The sequence below is a fragment of the Plectropomus leopardus genome, chromosome 24, assembly GCF_026936395.1.
Source record: "Plectropomus leopardus strain MGB_pleo_1.0 chromosome 24, ASM2693639v1, whole genome shotgun sequence".
Lineage (NCBI taxonomy): Eukaryota > Metazoa > Chordata > Actinopteri > Perciformes > Serranidae > Plectropomus > Plectropomus leopardus.
The window spans coordinates 16,016,612-16,039,831 of record NC_142199.1 but is presented as its reverse complement, the minus strand read 5'-3'; the positions used below and the strand labels follow the sequence as shown (position 1 = coordinate 16,039,831).

The window sequence follows — 23,220 nt, the reverse complement described above, 5'->3', positions numbered from 1 at the left end:
AAAGCCATCACCTGTGTGAAAACATAAGTCACGTTCAGTTAGTAAGGGTGCACGGCCTCTGCAGGTAAAATATTTGCCTTGAGGGGGTCACTGGCCTTCTTAGTGGCACAAACCGATAGGACACTTACCCTAAAAAAAAAAACACACACACACACACACACACACACACACACACACACACACACACACACACACACACACACACACACACACACTCTGTCCCCGTGGTGCAGCCAATTCTGTTCAATAAGAGCATGTCAGTCAGTGCCAAGACACACAGTGAGTCGTGGCACGCTGCTACACGCTGAGTATAACAACTGAATGTGTGGATACGGGACTTTAAGCAGAGGAGTGCTGCTGTTGGTTTAATTTGACTTGACTCCTTTTGTTAGAACTCATCATTATTTTCAATCAAGGAGCAGAAAAATAGCTTTGTCTTAAAAAGGAAACGCGCAGGTAAGTCTCATCTCTATGTGGAATACGAATGTCTCAAATTCAAAAGACTTTTCATTTTCGTCAAAGTGGATGACTGCTTGAAACAAAACAACAAACAAATAAACAAACCCATAATGTACTCTCAAGTGGGGTTTAAATTTTGACAAGACTGTCACATGCTAATTGTTGTTATTTTTCTGAAACGTGCCATCTCTTTGCTTCTCCTAGATGAGTCAACATGCCGACTGGATCAGTAAAACTGCAAAGCATCAAAAAACTGGGACAGGAAAACCACAGCTATGAGTTTTCAGATGAAGGTAATGCACACTGACAGTGAAGACGCTCCATTACACAGAAACACTCTAAAAATCAGCCAATAACATGGATATCTAAATAAAACATTTTGGATGAGAGTTACAGCTTCAGATGTAAATTGAAAAAAAATGTTGTTTCTTTTCGTATTTCAGAACCAGATGCCTCTAAAACGTAAGTACTCGAGAATATTTTCTGTGATTAAGGGAAATCTTGGATATAGTTTAAGATCCATGAATGACAGTGTTATGAGTAATACTCATTATGAGTGATGCTTGAAGTCTCGTGACGGCAGCCTCTTCACAGGAAATGTGGTAACTAGAAAGAGATGTTATCTCTGTGGAGGTCAGTGGCCATGTGGGCCTGCCCGCCAATCTGCGGGTGTGTGTGTTGGCAGGCATTTATGTGCTTTTGCTGATAGAGTCTCAGGTGAGACAAAAGGTAACATTTCCATTTATAGTGCACCTTTAACAGCACTGATCCATCAGAAATGAGTAATGAGAAATGCATTCTTAAGTAACACATTCCTGTCAAGAGACATGATTTTCTGCATGATAAGGGCTAACTCATCCTTACTTTCGTTATTGATTAATCAGGATATTATTCTTTTGACCAATCATTTTGTGAAAAATGCCAACCACAGGCTCTCAGAGTTCTCAGTTTACAGCAATATAAAACAGAGAACAGCATCATATCCTCACACTAGACAAGATGGAAACATAACTGTTTTGCTAAAAACAACAGTTTTTGTTAATGGTCACAACGGACACAATCAAATATTAAAATAGTTGATGATTCATTTTCTGTGACTGATTCATCTACTAGTTGTTTCAGCTCTAACAAAACATGCATCATGAGTTCCTGCTTGTAACTGTTGTAATTATGGCCCTTAAAGTTGATCACGCTGCAGCGTAAATGCACTGTGAACGACATTCAGATCATAGAAGAGCAAACAACTATTTGCTATGTAAAAAATATAGAGACAAATGGCATCTTTCATCGAGCATGTACTCTTAATTATATGTTTTGCACCTGGGCAAATTTAGATACACAAGGAGTAATGACCGTGAAAAGTTTGTCAAAATTTGGCAACCTCTCTGGTCCCATTTCATTTCTTCAAACTTAGTGAGCTCTACTCTCCAGCCTTATACTGTATTGTTTATGTGGTTTCTTAAAACCGTGTTAGTTCTGAGCTACCCTTACTGTTCTCTCTCTTTCTTTTTTCTGCAATTAGTATGATCTTACCATCGTTTTTTTTTTTCTGCTGTTATGGCCCCCTTTTATTCATTTATTATTTAATTTATTTATTATTTGTAAATGAGTTTATGTGGCAGAGGTTGAGGTTGGGAGGGTGGGTGGGAAGATGGGAGTAAATTGTATTTGGTGTTCACTAAAGAGATCAATCAAACAGCATCCTGAGAAAAGCTTTAAGCCTAACACGGCGGTTACAGCTGATAACGGCGTCTAACCTACAGAGGCGAACAGTGTCGTTAAGCGCCCACCCACATTGCAGACGGTGAACTTTTATTTCACGTTATGGGAAATTAAGTGAAGTGTGAAGTTTTTAGGTTTGACTGATCAATTCTGGCACCAAAAAGAGGAGAAACCAAACACAAAGGGTGAGGCAGGATGAAGGGAAACTATCTGAACGGACTTACAGGCAATAGGTGGGCAAATCCAGGGGGCGTGGCTGTTGAGCAGGTCACGAACAGGATACAGGTTCAGGTTCAGGTTCCTTGTCATCATGGCAAATATAATGATCTGGCAGGGAATGAGTAAAAAAAAAAAAAAACTGGTAAGAAACTGCAAGGCAAGAAAGGTAAAGAAAATGTCACAAATCAGCATGAGAGCTGTTAGTCGACACACTACAGAAAATAAAGCTGCAGTTACGTTACATTACGCAGAACTTTATCCACAAAGGATACCTGTAACTGTGTCATTATACACAACAAAATTCCCTGACTTTTACAAAACCTTTTAATGTGATTGCAACATTTCATGACTCTTCCATGTCTTTGGCGACCCTGTAAAGTGTTTAGCAGCTCAACATGTGTTCTGTCTTTTTCTATGCAGGAACGTGACAACTTCCAAGGATGATAGCAAGTGAGTAAAAGATAGCACCAGAGGCCCTTTATACTTTCACATATTCATCTCATATAGAAAACTAATTGGTCCTCTATTCCAAACAGAGATAAGGGAAATGCGGAGCAACCAGCGATAAGAGTTGGCTTCTTTGAGCTGGTAAAATATTTATTTTCCACTATGTAAGCCTCATTCTTCATCCCAGCTTGAGATTTGTCCACTTAATTTAAACGTTGTGCTCCTCTGGCTGCCCAGTTCCGTTTTTCCACATGCAACGAGGTGCTGATGATGGTGGTGGGCAGTGTGTGCGCGGTGCTGCACGGCTCGGCCCAGCCCCTCATGCTGCTGGTGTTCGGCCTGCTCACCGACACCTTCATCGAGTACGACATCGAGCTCAACGAGCTGAACGATGACAGGAAGGAGTGCGTGAACAACACGATCCAGTGGAAGAGGAACTACACTGTGGTGAACGACTGGAGCCACATGAACAATTCAACATGGGAGATGCTCAGCCCGCTGAAGCCCAGGTCGTGTGGGTAAGTGGGTTATGAGAAATGCATGAGGTGGCTTTTTTTCAACATCAAATATACCGTCAAAAGTGATTTCAAAAGTTTTACATCCGTGTTTAAGTGTACGTGGTTTTGTAGCCCTCATATATGATTCATTTACTGTACTTACTCTCTCTTTCAGGATTCTCGACATTGAATATGAAATGACCAAATTTGCCCTCTATTATGTTGGAATTGGCGCAGCTGTCTTCTTGCTGGGATACTTTCAGGTTGGTTTTTTTAAATGTCATTGCTTTCATACAGAGAGACTCATCTAAAATGAGTCTGTGTCATCCTTGCATCCTCTTTGAACCAGTTCAATCAGCATGACATATTTCGATCCTATCAGCTATGATACCTTGAAGGAAACGGTGTAACGCTGAAATCCTCTTGCTGTTTTAATATTATCCCTACAAACTTTTAAAAAGAGGTTGCGTGGCATCAGATTTTCTGAAAATAGCAGCTCAGACGACAGGAGAAAATTTTATTAAAATATTAGCCGACTCTGTTGGTCGGAGCACAAGCGGATGGTGGATGGTGTCATTGTTCAAGCACTACTTTCGTTTTAAAGCTCCACTATTGGTTTATTAAGCATTAAATTGGTTAGAGATTGTATTCCACTTTCATAAAGTTGGGAGACGTATAAGAATTTTAAAAAAGAACGGCCAAATTTAAATCAGGAGGCAGAGATATCCTGATTTTAATCCTTAGTATTGATCAGAATTGCTGGATCCTAAATTTCCCATTGAGCAAGTCAATGTTTCCATATTAGACTCACCATGATCACATTTTTTTTTAAAGCACAGGCTTCATGTGAAAGATGTAGCCTCCAATCCAAAGCTGAGACATTAATAGAGCTTCTCCAAAACCACAGAAGATTTTGTACAACCATTTCCCCCTTTTGAACGAGCTGAACTTCATCATGTAAAATCAGTATAGTGCCTCTTTAAGAGTTAGATTTGGTTTCCTCTTTTAACCCAGCAAATATTGAGACTCTGAATGACCGTTGTTTAAATGTCCAATTAAGACGTCCCGTTATGGTTCAAAAATAGTTCCAAACTGAAAGTTGTGCCAACATCAGCTGCATTATCTACTCGTCATCTGGCTGTCCTTTATGAGCACCCTTGCATGTTGAAATATGACATTAACAGACACATAGAGCGTGACGTATGACCTGCGTATGAATCAGTGCAGCTCGAGTTGACTGCCTGATCTAGCTCACAGGCGTTGCTCCAGTTGACCCACTTGGGACTGATACCTCGGTCTCACGGGTGACAGCCCTGTGCTTTATCCTTCATCCACCAGACTTTCTGTCTATGTTGTTCCACTTTGGACGTAGATACAGTATCACCATCTGGCCGTTTGACTCACTGCCGCGTTGGCATTTTTGGTGTCAGTCCAGGACAAGTTTTGGCCAGGGACGCAACATCACGGTCTGACCAATGTTTGCTGGGTAGCTTTAAAAAAGAGGTCAAAGGTCAGGGTCCTGATACCATTCTGTCGCCCTGCTTGCTTTTCTATCCAACAATGAACAAATCTGAGTGTTCCCCGTCTCTTACTGATACTCTCATAGATCTCCCTGTGGGTGACGGCTGCTGCCAGGCAGATTCGGCTCATCAGGAAATTATATTTCGGCAGGGTGATGAGGATGGAGATCGGCTGGTTCGACTGCACCTCTGTTGGGGAGCTCAACACTCGCATGTCAGAGTGAGTGGGACCATGATGACTTTATTTATCTCATGGAGCAGTTTGGAGCATCAGTGTGTACGTTTTACGGTGGTTATATCTGTCTTGCAGCGATATTAACAAGATCAATGACGCCATTGCGGATCAAGTTGCCATTTTCCTGCAGCGCTTCACCACCTTTGTGTGTGGTTTCTGCATCGGCTTTGTGAAAGGATGGAAGCTAACGCTGGTGATTGTTGCAGCAAGTCCACTGATCGGTATTGGAGCTGGTCTTATGGCCGTGGTGAGACCTCACTTCTCCGGACTTAATTTACTATTGACTTGATTTCTTGACGACTGTACTTGTTTTGACTTAACTTCTCGTGACCTGTTGATTGACCTCTCTTGACTTGTTGAATAATCTTATAGACTTTTTGACTAAATTTCTCTTGATTTCTTGATTGATCTCTTAACCTTTTGATTAACCTCTCTTGGCCAGGGTTCCTACAGCTCAAGGCAAGTGGGATTTAAGACTTTGATGCCACTTGGAATGAAATTTAAGAACAGAAGCCAATACTGAAGAAAAAACATGTACTAACATTAATAACTTACAGTTATGGGGTGATTTTTTAAAGTCTTACTTTATTTTATCATTCAAACATTTATTGTAACATAAGACATGAGTCTTTGGTTATGGTAATGCAAGAGGCATTTGGTTATTTATTGTTTTGAAGTTACCCCTTTTATTTAGAGCTTTTGCAATGAAATTAAGAAAAATCATAAAAATCACACCTCCAGTGTATAAGCATTTTAAGACTTTTGAAAGACTGATATAAGAAAATGTCTTTGCCAATCATGGCCTTATTTTTAGACTGATGGATTCAATGCCTTTTGAGACTTTTTAAGGATCTGCAGGAATCCTGCTCTTGACTCGTGAACTGATTTCTGCTGACTTGTTGATTGACCTCTTTTGACCTGATTAGTCTTGACTAGTTGATTAATCTCTCTTGACCTGTTGATTAATCTCTCTTGACCTGTTGATTGACCTCTCTTGACCTGTTGATTGACCTCTCTTGACCTGTTGATTGACCTCTCTTGACTGGTTGACTTCTCTTGTCTCAACTTGTCGACTCTGCTTGAAATGACTTTCTGATTCGTCTTCACGTCTGCATCAACTTTGCGTGCCTCTGTGTTTCTTCTAGTTTGTGGCTAAGCTAACAGGGATGGAGCTGCAGGCCTACGCCAAAGCTGGAGCTGTAGCTGACGAGGTTCTCTCCTCCATCAGGACAGTCGCTGCTTTTGGTGGAGAGAATAAAGAGGTGCAGAGGTACACTTTGCCCGACGAAAGATTAAATTTTTCAAATATATATTTATATGCAGCTGAGGTGAGCTCCTCTATTCCTCTACAGGTACGACAGGAACTTGATCTCAGCGCAGCGCTGGGGCATCAGGAAGGGTCTGATCATGGGCTTTTTCACCGGATACATGTGGATGATCATCTTTCTGTGCTATGGTTTGGCGTTCTGGTATGGCTCCAGCCTGGTGGTGGATACTGAGGAGTACACACCAGGAACGCTACTGCAGGTATCACACTCATCATATTAATGAGACACGGTTCAACCCAACCACAACTGACAGATTAGCACCGGAGCAGATGGCAAACTTTTCTTGTCGGGAGTTTAGATTATGCTTTAATTTGTGATTGGAGGTTTTTGTAACTAACTTTCCTTTATTTGGTTTTCTTAACCGACCAAACAAAAAAATTGTTTTGACAAAACTAGAATTACTGCCTTGATGTGGTATTCCTCCATTCCTTCCTATCATGTACTGACCTCTTTATTCCAGGTGTTCTTTGGTGTTCTGATAGCAGCCATGAATTTGGGGCAGGCGTCCCCATGTCTGGAAGCGTTCGCCGCGGGCCGTGGAGCCGCCACCATCATATTTGAAACTATCGAGAGAGTGAGAATGCTTCATGTTAAAATTTTGCAAGATATTAATCCTTACAAGGTATTGTACTTACACAGAAAAACATTGCCTCTTATTGACATGTCTCCTTTTTGAAATGTGCTACTGTCAGGAGCCGGAGATTGATTGTCTGTCTGAGGCTGGATATAAGCTTGACAGGGTCAAAGGAGATATTGAGTTTCACAATGTGACCTTCCACTACCCCTCCAGACCTGAAGTCAAGGTACTGGCTCAGGTCTACATTCATCATCACATAAAATTGAAGGTCGCAAACCATTTATAGGAAAACAATGTTACTGTCACAGATTCTGGACCAGCTTAGCGTTGCAGTGAAGGCAGGGGAGACCACAGCCTTTGTGGGTCCCAGTGGAGCTGGGAAGAGTACTGCTGTTCAGCTCATCCAGCGCTTCTATGACCCCCAAGAGGGCATGGTAGGTTTGACAGCTGAGACACTCAAGTCAGGACCGCTGTCCTGCATTGACCGTGACACTCACATTGACACTTTTCACACGCTCTCATTCCACCCGTCCATTTACTCATGCAATAAAATTTTATAGGCCTACCTGATAACATCACGGTATTAAACCGGACCCTCACAGCACACAGACAGAGCAGCATAGCACAACAGTAAAACAACCGTCAAGTGAGGCGTCCTTTGTGAAAACCCAGTCAAGCCAGCAGCAGCCTGGATGTCGGTGCATGTCTGTTTGTTCTGTTACGTCACAGTAATAATTTCTTTCATTTTATGCACAAAACAAAACCATCCCCAAAAGTTTGATAAAATAGATTGCATAACAGGTTTGCTGAAAAGTAGTGCAATAGATTTCTGTTTAAAATGGCCCTGATTTTAACAATAAACTGTTTCACTGCAAATTACTGCACAAGAAAAGTCAGCTCAAATGATACTGTCAATTTAAACCCCCATAAATTAAATAAAGTAATGTTTTCCTTCAGAGGTTTGCTGAAATTTTCAATATATCCTGTTAAGAGTAAGCAGGATTTATACTTTAATCGACACCGTAGCATCATGTGCAAGATGCAGACCTTTTGGGTTTTTTTGTGGGTTTTTTTGGTTAAATGAAAAACATTTCCCCTCATAGAAACAAAGTTTTTCTTTAATAATATTTCGAAAATTAGAAGAAATGTGAAGACATAAAGACCCCACTTTTAGTCTGCTAGCTGCTATGCTAATGTATGCAATGGGAAATGTCATAGGCTTATGCTAATAATGTAGGCATGTTGCATATAAGGGGAAAAACTTTTCTGGTATAAGACAATTGTTTTGTCGGTAAACCTTTTAAGAGTTATTGTGGAGCTGTTTTAACGCGATGTTTCTTGACTTCATATGAGTAGAGGGGAAGTCAGCTAGCTGCATGGCTAATTTATGAGTTGTAAAATGTCATAGGCTTTTTCTAATGTGTTTAGCATGTTGTATTTGTGGAGAAAATATTTAAAAAAGTGTTTTTCTGTACACTTTGTGACTTCAAAACTGGGGTTTTAACAAAACCATTTTTTTTGACTGTTTTTTAATATTGTCCCTATTAAGCCATGTTTAAAGTGTTTTAGATGTGTTACTTGAATTAATTAAACTTTACTACAGAGACTCAGCACAGTGGCACAGAAACCTCACAGCCATCTAGCATTTGAAATGTAACTGCAGAGCAGCGCAGACACATCAGTGCACAAGTATAAATCCTCACAACAGCATCGGCCACTTGCACAAGCTCAGGCGCAGACACTTATTATGACCATGTCAAATCTAAAATCACTTTACTATTCAGTTGCTTTCAAAAAAATGAAAGAGAAAATTAATTCCAAATACATGCCCTCATACTTCCACTCCCATTAAATCTTTTCCCTCAAAGGTTCGCTGAAATGTTCAATACAATCCTGTTCTGTGCGACCCTGACTATGGCTGTGATGTAAAATCTGAGGTCATATTACTATCTCACTCCTAACTCAATTTAAAAGTTGGCAGCCCTGCTCTCTCAATATACTGTGATTCTTCTATCACTGATCCTTTTTGTCAACTCCTGCGATTGAAGATTCCCTCGACCCACTGTAGCTGCCGACTCCTTCTTTTAAAGCTTTATTCTAGTCGATTCAAAAATAACCACCCCCCGAGGGTGATAGAAGTACATGATAATCTGTTTCATTATTCAGCCAATGGGTCCTAACAGCCTCATTTTTCACTTTTACTGGAATTAGAGGCCTTTGTACACCTTACTCTCTTATTCCTTTCAGCTTCTCCAGAAGGAAAAAGCCTCTTACAGCATAATGAAGATTATACACAAGACTAACAACCCTACCATTTGGAACTAGCATTGTTGCAAAAAAAAAAAAAAAAAATCACATTATAGCAGCAAAGTACTATAATAGCATCATCCATCAATTTTAGCCTAACCAGCTGTGTCCCCCACCTCAGGTGACCCTGGACGGTCATGACATCAGAGGGCTGAACATCCAATGGCTGCGTTCCCTGATTGGCATTGTGGAGCAGGAGCCTGTGCTGTTTGCCACGACCATCGCCGAGAATATACGCTATGGTCGACCCGGCGTCTCCATGGAAGACATCACCAGTGCTGCAAAGCAGGCCAACGCCTACAACTTCATCATGGACCTGCCGCAGGTGAAGCCGCACAGAGGATCTGAGTAATAAAGTTTCATTATTAGGATTGAAATTCAAATTCAAAGTAGTTTTAACAACTTTCCCTGTATTTTGTAACCTGACAGAAATTCGACACCTTGGTGGGGGAGGGAGGGGGTCAGATGAGCGGCGGTCAGAAGCAGCGTATTGCCATTGCTCGAGCGCTGGTCAGAAAACCTCGTATCCTGCTGCTGGACATGGCAACCTCTGCCCTCGACAACGAGAGTGAGGCTGTAGTTCAAGAGGCTTTGGACAGTGTAAGTCTGACTGGTGTATGTGCTGAAATTGATTCTGTTTTCGTCTCAGGTTTGGATGCTATAGGGAACGTCATAAAACAGAAAAAAGTCACTTTCTCTTGTCATATAATGGCATGAGAAAATCTTGCCACATTTCTAATAGAGCCAATTATGAAAAGTACATAAAATAAGAAAACAGATCCACCTCATAGCCAAAAAAGAAGGGAAAAATATTGGTAAGAGAAGATCTTAATAATAATAATAATAATATTGCAGAGAAGATCTTAAAGATCAGAACTGATACACCAATGTGTGTTTGATTTCACAGGTACGCATGGGTCGCACCACCATCTCCATCGCCCACCGGCTGTCCACCATAAAGAACGCTGATGTGATTGTTGGCTTTGAGCACGGCCGAGCCGTGGAGAGGGGCAAACACGATGAGCTGCTGGAGAGGAAGGGAGTCTACTTCACTCTCGTCACCCTGCAGAGCCAAGGGGACAAGGCTCTGAATGAGAAGGCTCGGGAAAGTAGGTCCAACTTTGGGCGAAAATATCTCAGAAACACAAAAAGTTGTACTGATCGTGATCATCACTCTTTGTTGTCTCTATTTCATCAGTGGCTGACGATGAAGAGGAGCCACAGAGGCTAAATCTATCCAGAGCAGGCAGCTACCGTGCCAGTTTGAGGTATGAAACATTCCCAGTCGCCTCGCCCCTCATCGTTTGCTTACTTGTGTATAATATCCTTTCCCTGCTCCTGCCTGTGCATCTAAATAGGGTTATTACAGTAGTCATTTTGAGGCTGAAATTGAGGCGTGTCATGGTGCAAACTGGCACCTTCATTTACTTAATTACCCTCTTAAATTCACTACGACACTTGGAGCATTTAGCTGACACTATCATCCAGAGCCACTTAAAAGTTCAACAGCAGAGGAGGTTTCAGGTCCTCTATCACATCCATTAAAAGCACCTACTAATTTGCTCAAGAACAACAGCAGCAGCAATATATTCCTGTGTCCTTCGACTAATCATGTGCATTAAGTGATGTATATAAAAGCAGCTCCTTTTTTGAGTTGGAAAGTGTTTTTGTTTTTGCAGAGCCTCTATTCGCCAGCGGTCCAGATCTCAGCTGTCCAATCTGATCCCAGAGTCCTCTGTTCCCATTGCCGGAGAGCTCGGCCCCAGAGCCTACGCTGTGTCACAGGCAGACAAGTCCGAGGTGTGTGTGCCGCTGGAGTGTTTGCATCCAATTTTATACGTGGGTGGCTGAAGCAGGTCAACAGTGATTACATAGCGTTAGAGTGTAAAGCCTCTTCATGGAAGTTTTTTTTGTATCGATCCACAGACAGTACACACAGTTAAAAGCTTTGACTGTCTGCTGATGCATATTTGTCCGTGTGAATGCTCAGAATGCCGTCCTGGAGGAAGAGGAGGAGGTTGTGGAGCCTGCTCCAGTTTCCAGGATTCTGAAGTACAACCTGCCTGAGTGGCCATATATGCTTTTTGGATCCTTTGGGGCTGCCATAAATGGAGGGGTCAACCCTGTTTACTCTCTACTGTTCAGTCAAATCCTGGCGGTGAGCAGCAAGACCTAAACAAAGACTTTATAAAATGTACAAATGTAAAATATACGTGGAAAAGGAGAGTTCATGAGAGAAACCAAATTGTAAAAACGTTGATGTTAGTTTCCTGGCTGTAATGCAAAGTCAGAAAATAATTGTCTGACAGCAACAATCTCTACCACTAAGTGAAAAGAAGTACTCAAACCAGTGGCAAAATAACTGAAAAGCTAATATCGCTGGCATTAGTTAAAATCTAATATTAACACTAACTGCTACAAATATGTAAGAAAAAAATAGCTAATACAGCCTGTTCAAATGCTGTGACTGCAAAGCTAGCAGTGGCTAACTGTCAGCTAACGAGCGTGTTAGATGATACGATAATGATGGCGTACATTTCTGCATCATGTTGCATTTGCATGTGATCATGTCGGGGATATGTTTTAACAACACTGTGGTTAAGTTTTGGCACAGAAACCTGTGGTTAAGAAAACATATCTTTGCTAAATATATCTTGTTAAAGAGGCACTACCTTGGCAGGGAAAGCAGCAATGTCTTGGTTAAAAAATAACTGTTGTTCTTGGCACTATCTAAAAAGTGACAGGCTGCGACAAAAACACCTACATTTGGAGCCTTAAAAGCAGCAAGAAATACAGTGACGAGTTGCTAAAACACAACTGGGCGGGAAATTTTCCCTGCTGTGTATGCACATTATGTATGTATGTTGATGATGGTCTTGATGGATATTAACATGCTGTTGTACTTGCATGTATGTCTGTGTGTGTCTGTGTGTGTATGTGTGTGTGTGTGTGTGTTTGCAGACATTCTCGGTAACAGATCCTGTGGCTCAGAGGAAGGAGATTGATAGTATCTGCTTGTTCTTTGTCATGGTCGGCGTGGTCTCTTTCTTCACGCAGATGCTGCAGGTAGAGTAACAGTCTGCTCCAGCAGGACTGATTGCTTTGCTGCCTCTGTACTGCCGTCACCCCCCGCACATCTTCAAGGTTGGGGGAAAGTCACAAGAGATCTTCTTTATTCAGGCAAATTAATACCTCCTTTGGATAAAAAAGATTTCCCTCCATCCTGCAGAGATGCTGTTCAATGATTGATGCATGAGTTCTGAAACTCCTGGGGTACAGGGATGGCAAAGGCGCTTTTTTTCCAGATGAGTTATATATTACGTTATGCTGAAGATCACTGTGTTATTTTGGATTTAATAAAAAATGTCCTGTGTCTCCAGGGTTACGCATTCTCCAAGGCTGGAGAGCTGTTGACCCGCAGGTTACGGCGGCTCGGCTTCCGAGCCATGCTGGGCCAAGAGATTGGCTGGTTTGATGATCACAGGAACAGCCCCGGAGCTCTGACCACGCGCCTGGCGACCGATGCCTCGCAAGTTCAGGGAGTGAGTTACAGCCTCAGTGTGAAAATATGGTGATTTTGAAAGAGTCATTCAACTCTATATTCAGCAATAACATGGCAGAACTGGATAATGTAACGTCACTGATTTATTTTTCTTGGTATCCTGACTACTTAAATTCTGCTTGGATGACTGAGTTAAATCCGTGAGAAGAATCAGCACGCTGCACAGTAGCATTATCCTCCTTTCAAACGTCTTCTTCACAGGCCACGGGCTCGCAGATCGGCATGATTGTCAACTCTCTGACCAACATCGGCGTGGCCGTCCTCATGTCCTTCTACTTCAGCTGGAAGCTCACGCTGCTCATCCTGTGCTTCCTGCCGTTCCTTGCTCTGTCGGGTGGCTTCCAGGCTAAGATGCTGACAGGGTTCGCAAAGCAGGACAAGCAGGCGATGGAGGCCGCCGGACGGGTCAGACATTGCTATTTATACTGTACAACTTCACCACAATTCTACTTTCGCGGAAACGGTGACATAACCGACTTATCTCACAGCTGCTATGAGAAAACTTAACAACAGTGTCTATTTTAGGCTCCAGGACCCAAATGCTCAGGAGTGAACTGATGGGATTTTGATTTTCAGATTGGATCAAATCTTGATAATGGGTTATTCAAAGGGAAAAAAAAGAATCTAAAATCGTATTAGATAATGTAATCCAGCCTTCAGTATGTGTTGTTCAAAACTTTTTGTAGGATTGGGGTATCTTTGATCCAAACAATCCAGATTATCATGATCCCAGCAGAGGGATGGATTCAGGGTGGATTTCAGGAAAAAAATGTAATAAAACTTTTAAAATGTAATCATAATATATATATATATATATATATATATATATATATATATAACCATACACTAGTATTATTATAATGCAGATATGGGAAAACTTAACGTTTTTTTTAAATTTTATTTAGTTTAACTTAATGTTTTAGAGATCATATTTTGGCTTAAAGTGCCCAGTTTTGTTGTTAAAGCGAGAGAAAAAAAAGGACCACTTCTGTGGCTCAAACCCGTCTGGAAACGCAGCAATTTGTCGCTAAAAAACATCCATGTTCATTGACTGAAAAGCCACTGAAAACAGTGATGACTAACAAATGTCTCTCTTATATACTGCATCACTTTTAAAACTTTGATAGGATAAAGTACATATGAGGTGTACAAATGAATTATATCAAAGGTTTGCAAAAATGTACTATGTCAAAATGGATTATCTGATCCTGGAGTACAAAACATGGGATGGTCATTCTGATCCAGATTATATTTTCTGAACAACTGGGCCTAGGTTGCAGTTGTTTCTCATCACTGCAGAAAAGCTCCACGGCGCTACAGCTGAACTCAGATCTTGATACAGTAACATTTTATTAGCTGCTCCTGTAATTGGGCGGTAAGTTAAACACAGAGCTAACACTGTCGGGCTCTGTTCCTACTGGGGCCACCCAGGCTTAAAATGCTGTCTTGGTAGAGACAACACATAGTGAATAAAACCTCGGGACAATACAGTGGGAGCCAAAAAGTTCACAATCAAAGAAAAAGTTAATTCACTATGAACTTCCTTTCCACTATCTCAATTATCTCCCTGCAGTAAACCCCACCCATCCCAATGAAGTGGATTAGATGAAAGTTTAATGATCCCTGTGGGGGGAAATTGGCTTACTGCTGCAGCATAAAATAGGATATAGATAAGAACAGAGCAAATGCTTTATCTATATCGAAGTCTCCCAAAAAACATGTAGGGATTAGGAATCACTTCTATTAAACTATCTGCATCTTTTCCCTCCTGTTTTTTACCGTGCCATTTAATCTGGTATTGGAATTTAACCCGAGTCCTTTTTATGCAGATTTCCGGCGAGGCGCTGAATAACATCCGGACCATCGCAGGCCTGGGGAAAGAAAGGGTGTTTGTGGAAATGTACGAGGCACAGCTAGATGCTCCGTACCAAGCATCCCGAAAGAAGGCAAAGGTTTACGGAGCCTGCTACGGTTTCGCCCAGTGCGTCGTCTTCTTAACCAACTCCGCCTCCTACAGGTTTGGAGGTTACTTGGTGCGACAAGAGGGGCTCCATTTCAGCTTAGTGTTCAGGTAAGAAGGCTAGCGAGTGGGGCGCCAAAACTTGGGGAGAAAATGACGAAATGTGCTTGATGGTCAGCAAAACGTTGTCGCACATATTAAAGCTACATTATGTCATTAGCTAGCCTACAGGAAATATGTTTGCTGTTATGCGACATTACAGAAAAAGTTGTTAACCGAAGATTACTTTAAGAATTAATTTCACTACACACAAAAAAATGTCATGACTTTTGCAAAACTTTCAAGGATTTAAGTGTTTACACGACTTTCCCAGGCCTTAAAAATGAGACTGTGAAATTTAGTGACTTTTCCAGGTTTTCAATGACCGTGGGAACCCTGTTATTGTCATTTATAACTACTTTCAGGCTATACTGAATTTTATCAGTAATATTTCCTTTTTTAATTTTTTTTCAATGGAGGACCTCACCACAACGAAAACTACTGTATAGGGACATAATTCAGGAATGCAAATATATGTAAAAGCTATTGCTTAAAATTCAAACCATAAATATCATCTAAAGATGGCTCTGATTTCACAACTATGTTCAGAATTATGACTTTTAAAATTAAAAATCTATTGCTTCTGGGGAAGGAGGAAGGAAACAAAGCTGTGGTGAGGCAGTGGATATATAAAAAGATACAGCGACTGATACATGACTTACATAATGCTGCTCTCTCTGGCAGGGTCATCTCAGCCATCGTCACCAGTGGCACAGCCCTCGGCAGAGCCTCTTCTTACACACCCGACTACGCCAAGGCCAAGATTTCTGCATCACGTTTCTTCCAGCTGCTGGACCGTGTGCCTCAGATCAGCATCTACAGCGATAAGGGAGATAAATGGGTATGAGGGCATATGTTATGCTTCATGTTATGTGCTATTCTGCCAAAAGCGCACGCCGAGGGTGTAATAAAATGAGTGCCGCCCGCACTTTCCATGATAGATTCAGAGAAGAATCCAGATGAAAAGTCTAATTTATTTTTCCTTTATTGCTTTACTTATTAATTTTAAATTAGTCGTGACAGAGATGTGTAGATGGAGAGAGGAGACGAGGAAGGATTGTTAGCCCTTTCATCACATATTGCTCATCTGAAGGAAAGAAAATCCAGAAAATACGAGCACACAGAGCCTCTTAAAAAATGTGAGGCATTTTGAACAATAAAAAAAGCTCCTAAGACAGTTATATGAAATTAAACTCTTTACTTCCCGTGTGATTGGAGAGTCTGAGCTGCCTTGTGTGGACAGGAGGTGGCACCCTAACACATCAAAAAACCCACACTAACCTTTGTTCTCTGTCATTGTTTGTGTTTCCTCCCCCTCCCTCTGCTGTGTTTTCAGGATAACTTCCAAGGGAACATTGAGTTCATTGACTGTAAGTTCACCTACCCCACCAGGCCTGACATCCAGGTCCTGAATGGGCTGAATGTGTCTGTGAAGCCCGGCCAGACACTGGCCTTTGTGGGCAGCAGCGGCTGTGGGAAGAGCACCAGCATACAGCTGCTGGAGAGGTTTTACGATCCTGACCATGGCCGAGTGGTGAGAACACACAGAAAAATACTGCAGATACGAAGTGTATTATGAATAGCTTTTAAGTCTGTTCTGGAAATGGTACAATTTTGAACTACTTGCCCTTGAGTATTTCCATATTCTGCTACCTCCTATTTTGCACTATTTATAGGGGAACATTAATTAAACCATTTTACTATATTAAATGTATCTGACAGCTAAAAATTACTCACTATTTTTCACACATAACAACCTAATAGTCATTAAAATGAGCTCCAACTCAACCAGCAACAATAGTAAAATACTACTTATACCAAATAACTAAATAAAACCAAACTTATCAGAAACAGAACAACCACTTGAAAATACAACAGTGTGATAAGAACTACTTAATATCACAGCAACTGTTTTTTAGGAAAAATTGATTTGATGTGAAATAATAACTTTTAGTTTGGCCCATGTTCCATCTGCGTACATGCAGGGGGCAGGGTTTATATCCTATACTGCAGCCAGCCACCAGGGGGCAATAAAGATGTTTTGGCTTCACTTTTGGGGAGCTGACATGCTGTCCATCTTTATATACAGTCACGGGCATAAACAGTTTGCTTAGGATATTAGATATTAGGCGTAAGTGTTGCATTTACAGCTTGTTTGCCCACGAACAACCAAACAAAAAACAGTTATTTTAGATTCTGAGAGAGATGAAAACACCACCTTCACTAGGGATACTGTTATGGTTTACCTGCACAAGAGGAATCTGGTGAATTCTTTGCAGATTTCAACAAGGATCATTATCACACCGTCACAGCAGATGCTGACCTTTATTAAAATGTCAGATATGTCATTGTGAAATGAATAAGTCATGCAGTATGTATCGTCTGCTTTCAGCTTACGCTCTCACGAGGCTCAGTTGTACCTAGACTGTCACTGTTTAAAGTCAAATCAGAAATCTGTCAAAGTCAAAGAACAATTGTTGGACATTCAGTGATTGAAGCACTTCTGACTCTCATATCACTTAATTTCCTTTATCCATTAGACATTTCTGCTGACTGTGTGCTTTATCTTTAAAAAGGGGCACTCCATCCAGGAAGGAGGTTTGCCTTAGTGCCAGGAAGGGATCCCTGCCAAGATTCAAATGGCCTTAATTGAGTTGGAAGTGGTTTGGAAACGCCTGGTCCTGATTCTGTGTTTGAGATTTAAAAAAGGCAGTAACACCTCTGCATAGTTAGGAGAGAAATCACAGTGGAGATGGTGTTATGATAGCTCATTAAGTGGATTGTATTTCCAGTCTTTGCTTATTGTATTGCTTTCTCCTAATGGTAAAATCAATCGCTTCTCGCAGCTGATTGATGGCCATGACTCGACTGGTGTCAACGTGCCCTTCCTGCGTTCAAAGATTGGCATCGTGTCCCAGGAGCCCATCCTGTTCGACTGCAGCATCGAAGAGAACATCAAGTACGGTGACAACTTGCGGGAAATCAGCGTGAATGAGGTCATCGCTGCCGCCAAGAAAGCCCAGCTTCACGACTTTGTCATGTCACTTCCTGAGGTACTGTGGACATTTTGTGTGGGACGTTTGTGATGAGAACTCAAACGTAGAGGCACGGCGGGTTGAAATGAGGTCTACTTTGTTTATGTTAACATTGGCAAAAGTCAGTGAAGCAAAAGTAAAAGGGGAGCCGGCAAACACAGACATCATGAAGAGAACAAAGGCACAACAGATGATCTGGTGAATGGCAGCAGAAGAGAGGCTGGTTTATACACACACTGCGGTTGATCAGGGACACAAGTTGCTCGATGTGTGAACGATAGGCTGGTGTGCCAAGTGCGTATCCTTTAAAATCACAAGGTGTCCTTCAAAATGCCACTACATGTTCCAGCTGATCATTTCCTCTTAAAGAGATTTTCACAAACTTGTAGGGAGCAACTTTAATACTAAAAGGAATGGCGTAATGGTGACCTGTTTACCTCTGCCCACTATTTGTCTACAGGCTGTTGCACTGACATTTAGACGTAGTTGGCGCATGCAGACCTGTGTCACATCTACAGCAAAATCATCAACACTGCAGAAAGTAGTTTTCCAGGGGCAAACTAAAGGGATACTTCACCCCTTGCCTTCACCATTTTAGTATTAAAGAAGTATTTCACCGATATAAAGAGGGTCCTCACATAAAACTAATCCGCATCTGCCGTAGAAAGATGCAAATACTTTTGAAATTGGTGCTACATGAGCAGAGAAAACAAAGAAAATGACACTTTTGCTCAATTGGTGGAAAACCTACAACTACCCGAATGCATCGTGGTCATACCAGACCAATAGATGCTTTCGCTTGGGGGTGACATAACATGAATGGGCCGTGTGAAACAACTGCAGCTGGTGATCTCGTGTTACAGTGAAACAGTGAGCTAAAACATTTTTCTACAAACATTTGAGGCATGAAATAGTGACAGAATCTTGGTTTATATTTGATCAGTGCTGCCAAGTTCGAGTGTTTGATCTCAGTTTTTCCAGCCTCTCTCTTCACTGTGCAACAGGCAGGATGGCGCCAGCTTCCTGTTCACAATATCTGGCTATTACAACTAAATAGGGAATTAAATATGTTTTTGAGGACATTTTTGGAGACCAGTCGGTGGTGCAGTAACATAATCTTGATTTATATTCAATCAGCTCTGCCTAGTTTTACCATCTGATCGGATTTCAGTCTGAGTTTGAAAGACCGAGAGAGGGGAAGATAAGTCTATTGATCAGCTCTACACTCTTTGTGTCCATGGTGTCTCATCTACACACACACACACACACATCATTTTCATACAAAGCTGGTTAAAAATCAGTAAAGTATCCCTTTAATTACCCATCCTGTATTACAATGAATTTGTGAAGACAACATTGTTTTTCTTGCATGCCTCAGGTGAACAAAGAATCCAAAAAGAGCAAACATTGTTGATATATTGAAGCCATTGGGGACCATTCTTTGTTCACTGAAAAGCATGCATGAAATCAATGTTTTCTTTACAAATTCAAAGGAACACTGTGAGTTATTGATAGATACATAATGATTTGGGTGGTGAAGCATGCCAATAATAAGTAATGCACCCTTGATCTCCAGTTTAAATTCTGTTATTTCAATATGGTGTCACTCAGTCACAGCGACTGACCAAAAGCCAGTTTATAAGCTTCTAATAATTGTATTTTCCCAAAATGCTGATGCATTACATGAGACTCAAAACCTTCAGCAGGAGACTGATTGCGGTCACTTCAAAGTGCAGGCCGACTGATACTGGATTTTTAAGGCTGATATACTTAGGAGTTTTAATGATATATCGTATGATGGTCTTTTTTTCATTTTTTTTTAAAAAACACATATAATCAGTGCTCTCTAGTTGAAAGGCTCCTTAGTTTTTGGGAGTTTTTCGTAACTTGGCCTGTTAGGAGCTGTTAGCCTTAGGATGTTTTGCACATACAGTCCCAGATGAAGGTGAGAAAGTCTGAGGGTGAGTTCTGGAAAGTTCCATTAATACAGGGCCTAAGGGGACTGAGAGAGGTCTGAAGCTGAGAGACAGAATGTGTCCGCATGATATTTCCTCACTGTTGCTCATTGTTTTTAAAAAAGGACACTGAATCAAAGTAAGGATCTTTACACCTCAACACCATTAAAATGCAATGGTCCACATGGGGATACGATATAATATGATGTCATACGATACGATACGATACGATAGGATACGATACGATAGGATACGATAGGATACGATAGGATACGATAGGATACGATACGATACGATACGCCACAATTCAACAGGATACAGGGTTGGAAATTAGCACCAGCAGGTTTAAGTAACATTCTTTAAAAGTTTGATAGAGGAACACATGACTTACCATAATGTTCTTTTCTGCCTCAGAAATACAACACAAATGTCGGCGCCCAGGGTTCTCAGCTGTCTCGTGGTCAAAAGCAGCGCATCGCAATTGCCAGGGCCATCATACGTGACCCCAAGATCCTGCTTCTGGATGAGGCCACCTCCGCCCTGGACACTGAGAGCGAGAAAGTAAAGCTTAAAAGAACTGAGCGACATCGTCATTATTTTTTAAATTCACACACATCAAATCGAAGCAGAGCGTGGCTGCTTGATATTCTTTGGGCACGGAGAGCAAGGAAGGCCAGCAGTTAATTACTATTACCATTAACATCATTATCATTCATCATCTCTATTATCATCACCAGCAGTTCACAGTTCACACCAGCCCTCCAGCAGAGCCTCTTTAAGATGTGGGCCGATGCTGTAGCTTTTCCAGCTCGAATAGCTGAACCATGCTGCGGAGCAAAGAGGCCTCTGCAGCGCACTGATACACTGGAACATTCTAATGATAGTAATCAACGCATGATTGTGAAATTACTATAATTGTGGGGCTTGTGTGTGTGCTGACTGGGAGAAGATGATGATGGTTCTTGCCTCTGTGTGTGTGTTTTTATGCTCGTGACAGACCGTGCAAGAAGCCCTGGACAAAGCCAGAGAGGGCCGGACCTGCATCGTCATCGCCCATCGCCTGTCCACCATTCAGAACTCTGACATTATCGCCGTCATGTCTAGGGGCTATGTGATCGAGAAAGGAACGCACGACCAGCTCATGGCGCTGAAGGGAGCCTACTACAAGCTGGTTACCACGGGAGCACCAATCAGCTAACTGCCCCGGGAAACCACAGCCAATTAGCGAGGCAGCCGAGAGGAACGAATGTAAGGAGCAGTGTTATCGCCGTACATCCAGAGACAGACCAGGACCGGAAGTATGCCATAGCCTGTAAAGAAAGTAAAATACACTGATTCACTCTCATAGTATTTATTTTTGGTTGGGGACACTGTTTTAAAGAGAGGGATTTTGTTGGGGTGTTTTAAGGTAATTAGGGACTGTACTTTATTTATCAGAGTAGGAGGGCGGCTGCGGTGTGACTTTTTTTAAGATAATGACCCTCCCCAGAGATACAGATATTTTTCGTTGAGCCTCCCTGAGTGACTGGGGGGAAATGGCCCTCCTTCCACTATAAATAACCACATTTCACTGTTTCTGGCCAAGATAAATGGAGTGACTTTGGAGATTTTCAAAGAAAACATGTCTTGAAAACCCACTTATAGGTTTTGAATTTCTGAGTCAAATCAAAAAACAACTCCCCCCATAGTCCCTTCGTTACTAATTATCTTTCTGTTATATTGGCATTTTTTGGTCTTTAGCCTAAATTTGATGCAGCGGTATTCAACAAATGTGCACCACAGTTCACCACAGTCTACTGCTTCATCCAGTCCTTTGGTGGTAATGTGCCTGTGAGCTGGTTTTATTACCAACAATAATCGACAGGCATGAAGCTCTTAAATTTCAAGCCAAAATATTGCATTATTCATGTCCAGACACAACACAGTCATGGCAAAACACCCACAAATGGTGATCATTTACTGTACTCTTACTGTACTATAAAAAAGATGATTCTTGTTACTGAGCTTTATCAGTATTATACATCATATATTTATATTTAATATCGCATAATTTTATTAATGGCTTTAAAGAAATACACAAGTTCAATTTTTTTGAAAACGTGCCTTATTTTCTATCTTGCTGTGTAAAGATGAACAGATTGATATCACTCTGATGTATGTAGACTAATTATTAGCCAGACTGAACGGCTAGTTAGCTTAGCTTATCCTAATGATTGAAAGCAGGGGGAAACAGTTAGCCTGGCTCTGTCCCACCAGATCCTCTGAAGCTCACTCTTTCACATTACAGCACATGACTACAGTAAAAACACAACGTGTCGTCTTTACGGAGTTTAGACAGGTGCAAAATCAGACAGGACCGGGCTAGCTGGTTTACCCTGCTGCTAGATTTTAGGTGGAGCTATGCTAAGCTAAGCTAAACATCCGGTTCTCGCCCTATATTTTGCCTTATATTAGGGTTGTGTTGTTTGTTAAAATACTCTATATAAACGATCTCTCATGTAGTATTTTTCTGCAAGCTCAGAGTTCATAAGTTTTGTCTGCCTATGTTTTCAGATATGGCAGAGTTCAAGAAAGTCCTTTTTTTGGTTGACGGTAAAAAAATACATTAGAATTTTAGTTGTTTATAGATTTTGGTCATAATATGCACACAATAAAAACAGCCTTATCTTTTTCATCTGTCTTTATGCCTTTAAATTTCCTGCCGTATGGTAGCTTACTAATTTTTTTGCTTCTGTGGCTTCTAGATGCTGACAGTAGCCTACATATTGCCCATTTGAGAAAATGACCAAAAATGCCATACGTGGTATGGCATAAAAAGTCAAAACATAACTTACCAAAAATGAAAACCACATTAACCACTTCAACATGAAGTATATTGTGTACACACAATATAAAATTATAATAAATAATTCCCGTTTAGTGCCCATGAGTTTACAAATTCAATTTGAAGGCAGCACGATTTATAATACAGGAATGACGGTTTATCTTCCCATTTAGCTCCCAGCAAGAAAGTGAATATTTCCCTAAATGTCAAATGATCCTTTAACATTTCAATAGACAGGAACCATTCAAAACCAAAATACCATGATGTCTCAATTTGTATGTGCTTTAAGATAATTCCTTTAAATTGCTTGGTCAGATGTATTCCTTAATTCTGTATGGATAGTTCTATTTTTTATGCTTTATGTGAGAATTAAATAAACCATCAAAGTCTCTGACCTCCACTGAATCTTATGTAGTGTTTGCACAAGTATGAAGGATGGTCTCATTAATCAAACACGTCCCAGAGAGCTCTGAT

General features: G+C 41.1%; 1 protein-coding gene across 1 annotated transcript; it reads left to right on the top strand.

Annotated features, from left to right (window-relative positions):
- Positions 1-266: 266 nt before the first annotated feature.
- abcb11b (ATP binding cassette subfamily B member 11b) lies at positions 267-23,140 on the top strand. Its single transcript, XM_042513328.2, has 29 exons — positions 267-456; positions 664-752; positions 903-921; positions 2,821-2,850; positions 2,937-2,988; positions 3,085-3,365; positions 3,520-3,607; positions 4,951-5,084; positions 5,175-5,346; positions 6,245-6,369; positions 6,452-6,626; positions 6,888-7,001; positions 7,120-7,230; positions 7,313-7,438; positions 9,433-9,636; positions 9,741-9,911; positions 10,219-10,420; positions 10,510-10,579; positions 10,991-11,111; positions 11,302-11,469; positions 12,273-12,377; positions 12,692-12,853; positions 13,075-13,278; positions 14,703-14,944; positions 15,617-15,773; positions 16,269-16,466; positions 17,779-17,985; positions 20,337-20,483; positions 20,920-23,140. Exons 2-29 carry the CDS (start codon positions 674-676, stop codon positions 21,118-21,120), a joined length of 4,065 nt encoding a protein of 1,354 aa, XP_042369262.1. The 5' UTR covers positions 267-456; positions 664-673; the 3' UTR covers positions 21,121-23,140.
- The last annotated feature ends 80 nt before the right edge of the window (positions 23,141-23,220 follow it).

Coding starts and splice junctions, on each gene's coding strand:
- abcb11b (XM_042513328.2), top strand. CDS start 674: ATGCCGACTGGATCAGTAAAACTGCAAAGCATCAAAAAACTGGGACAG. Junction 6,370..6,451: donor GAGAATAAAGAGGTGCAGAG/GTACACTTTGCC, acceptor ATTCCTCTACAG/GTACGACAGGAACTTGATCT. Junction 12,378..12,691: donor TCTTCACGCAGATGCTGCAG/GTAGAGTAACAG, acceptor CTGTGTCTCCAG/GGTTACGCATTCTCCAAGGC.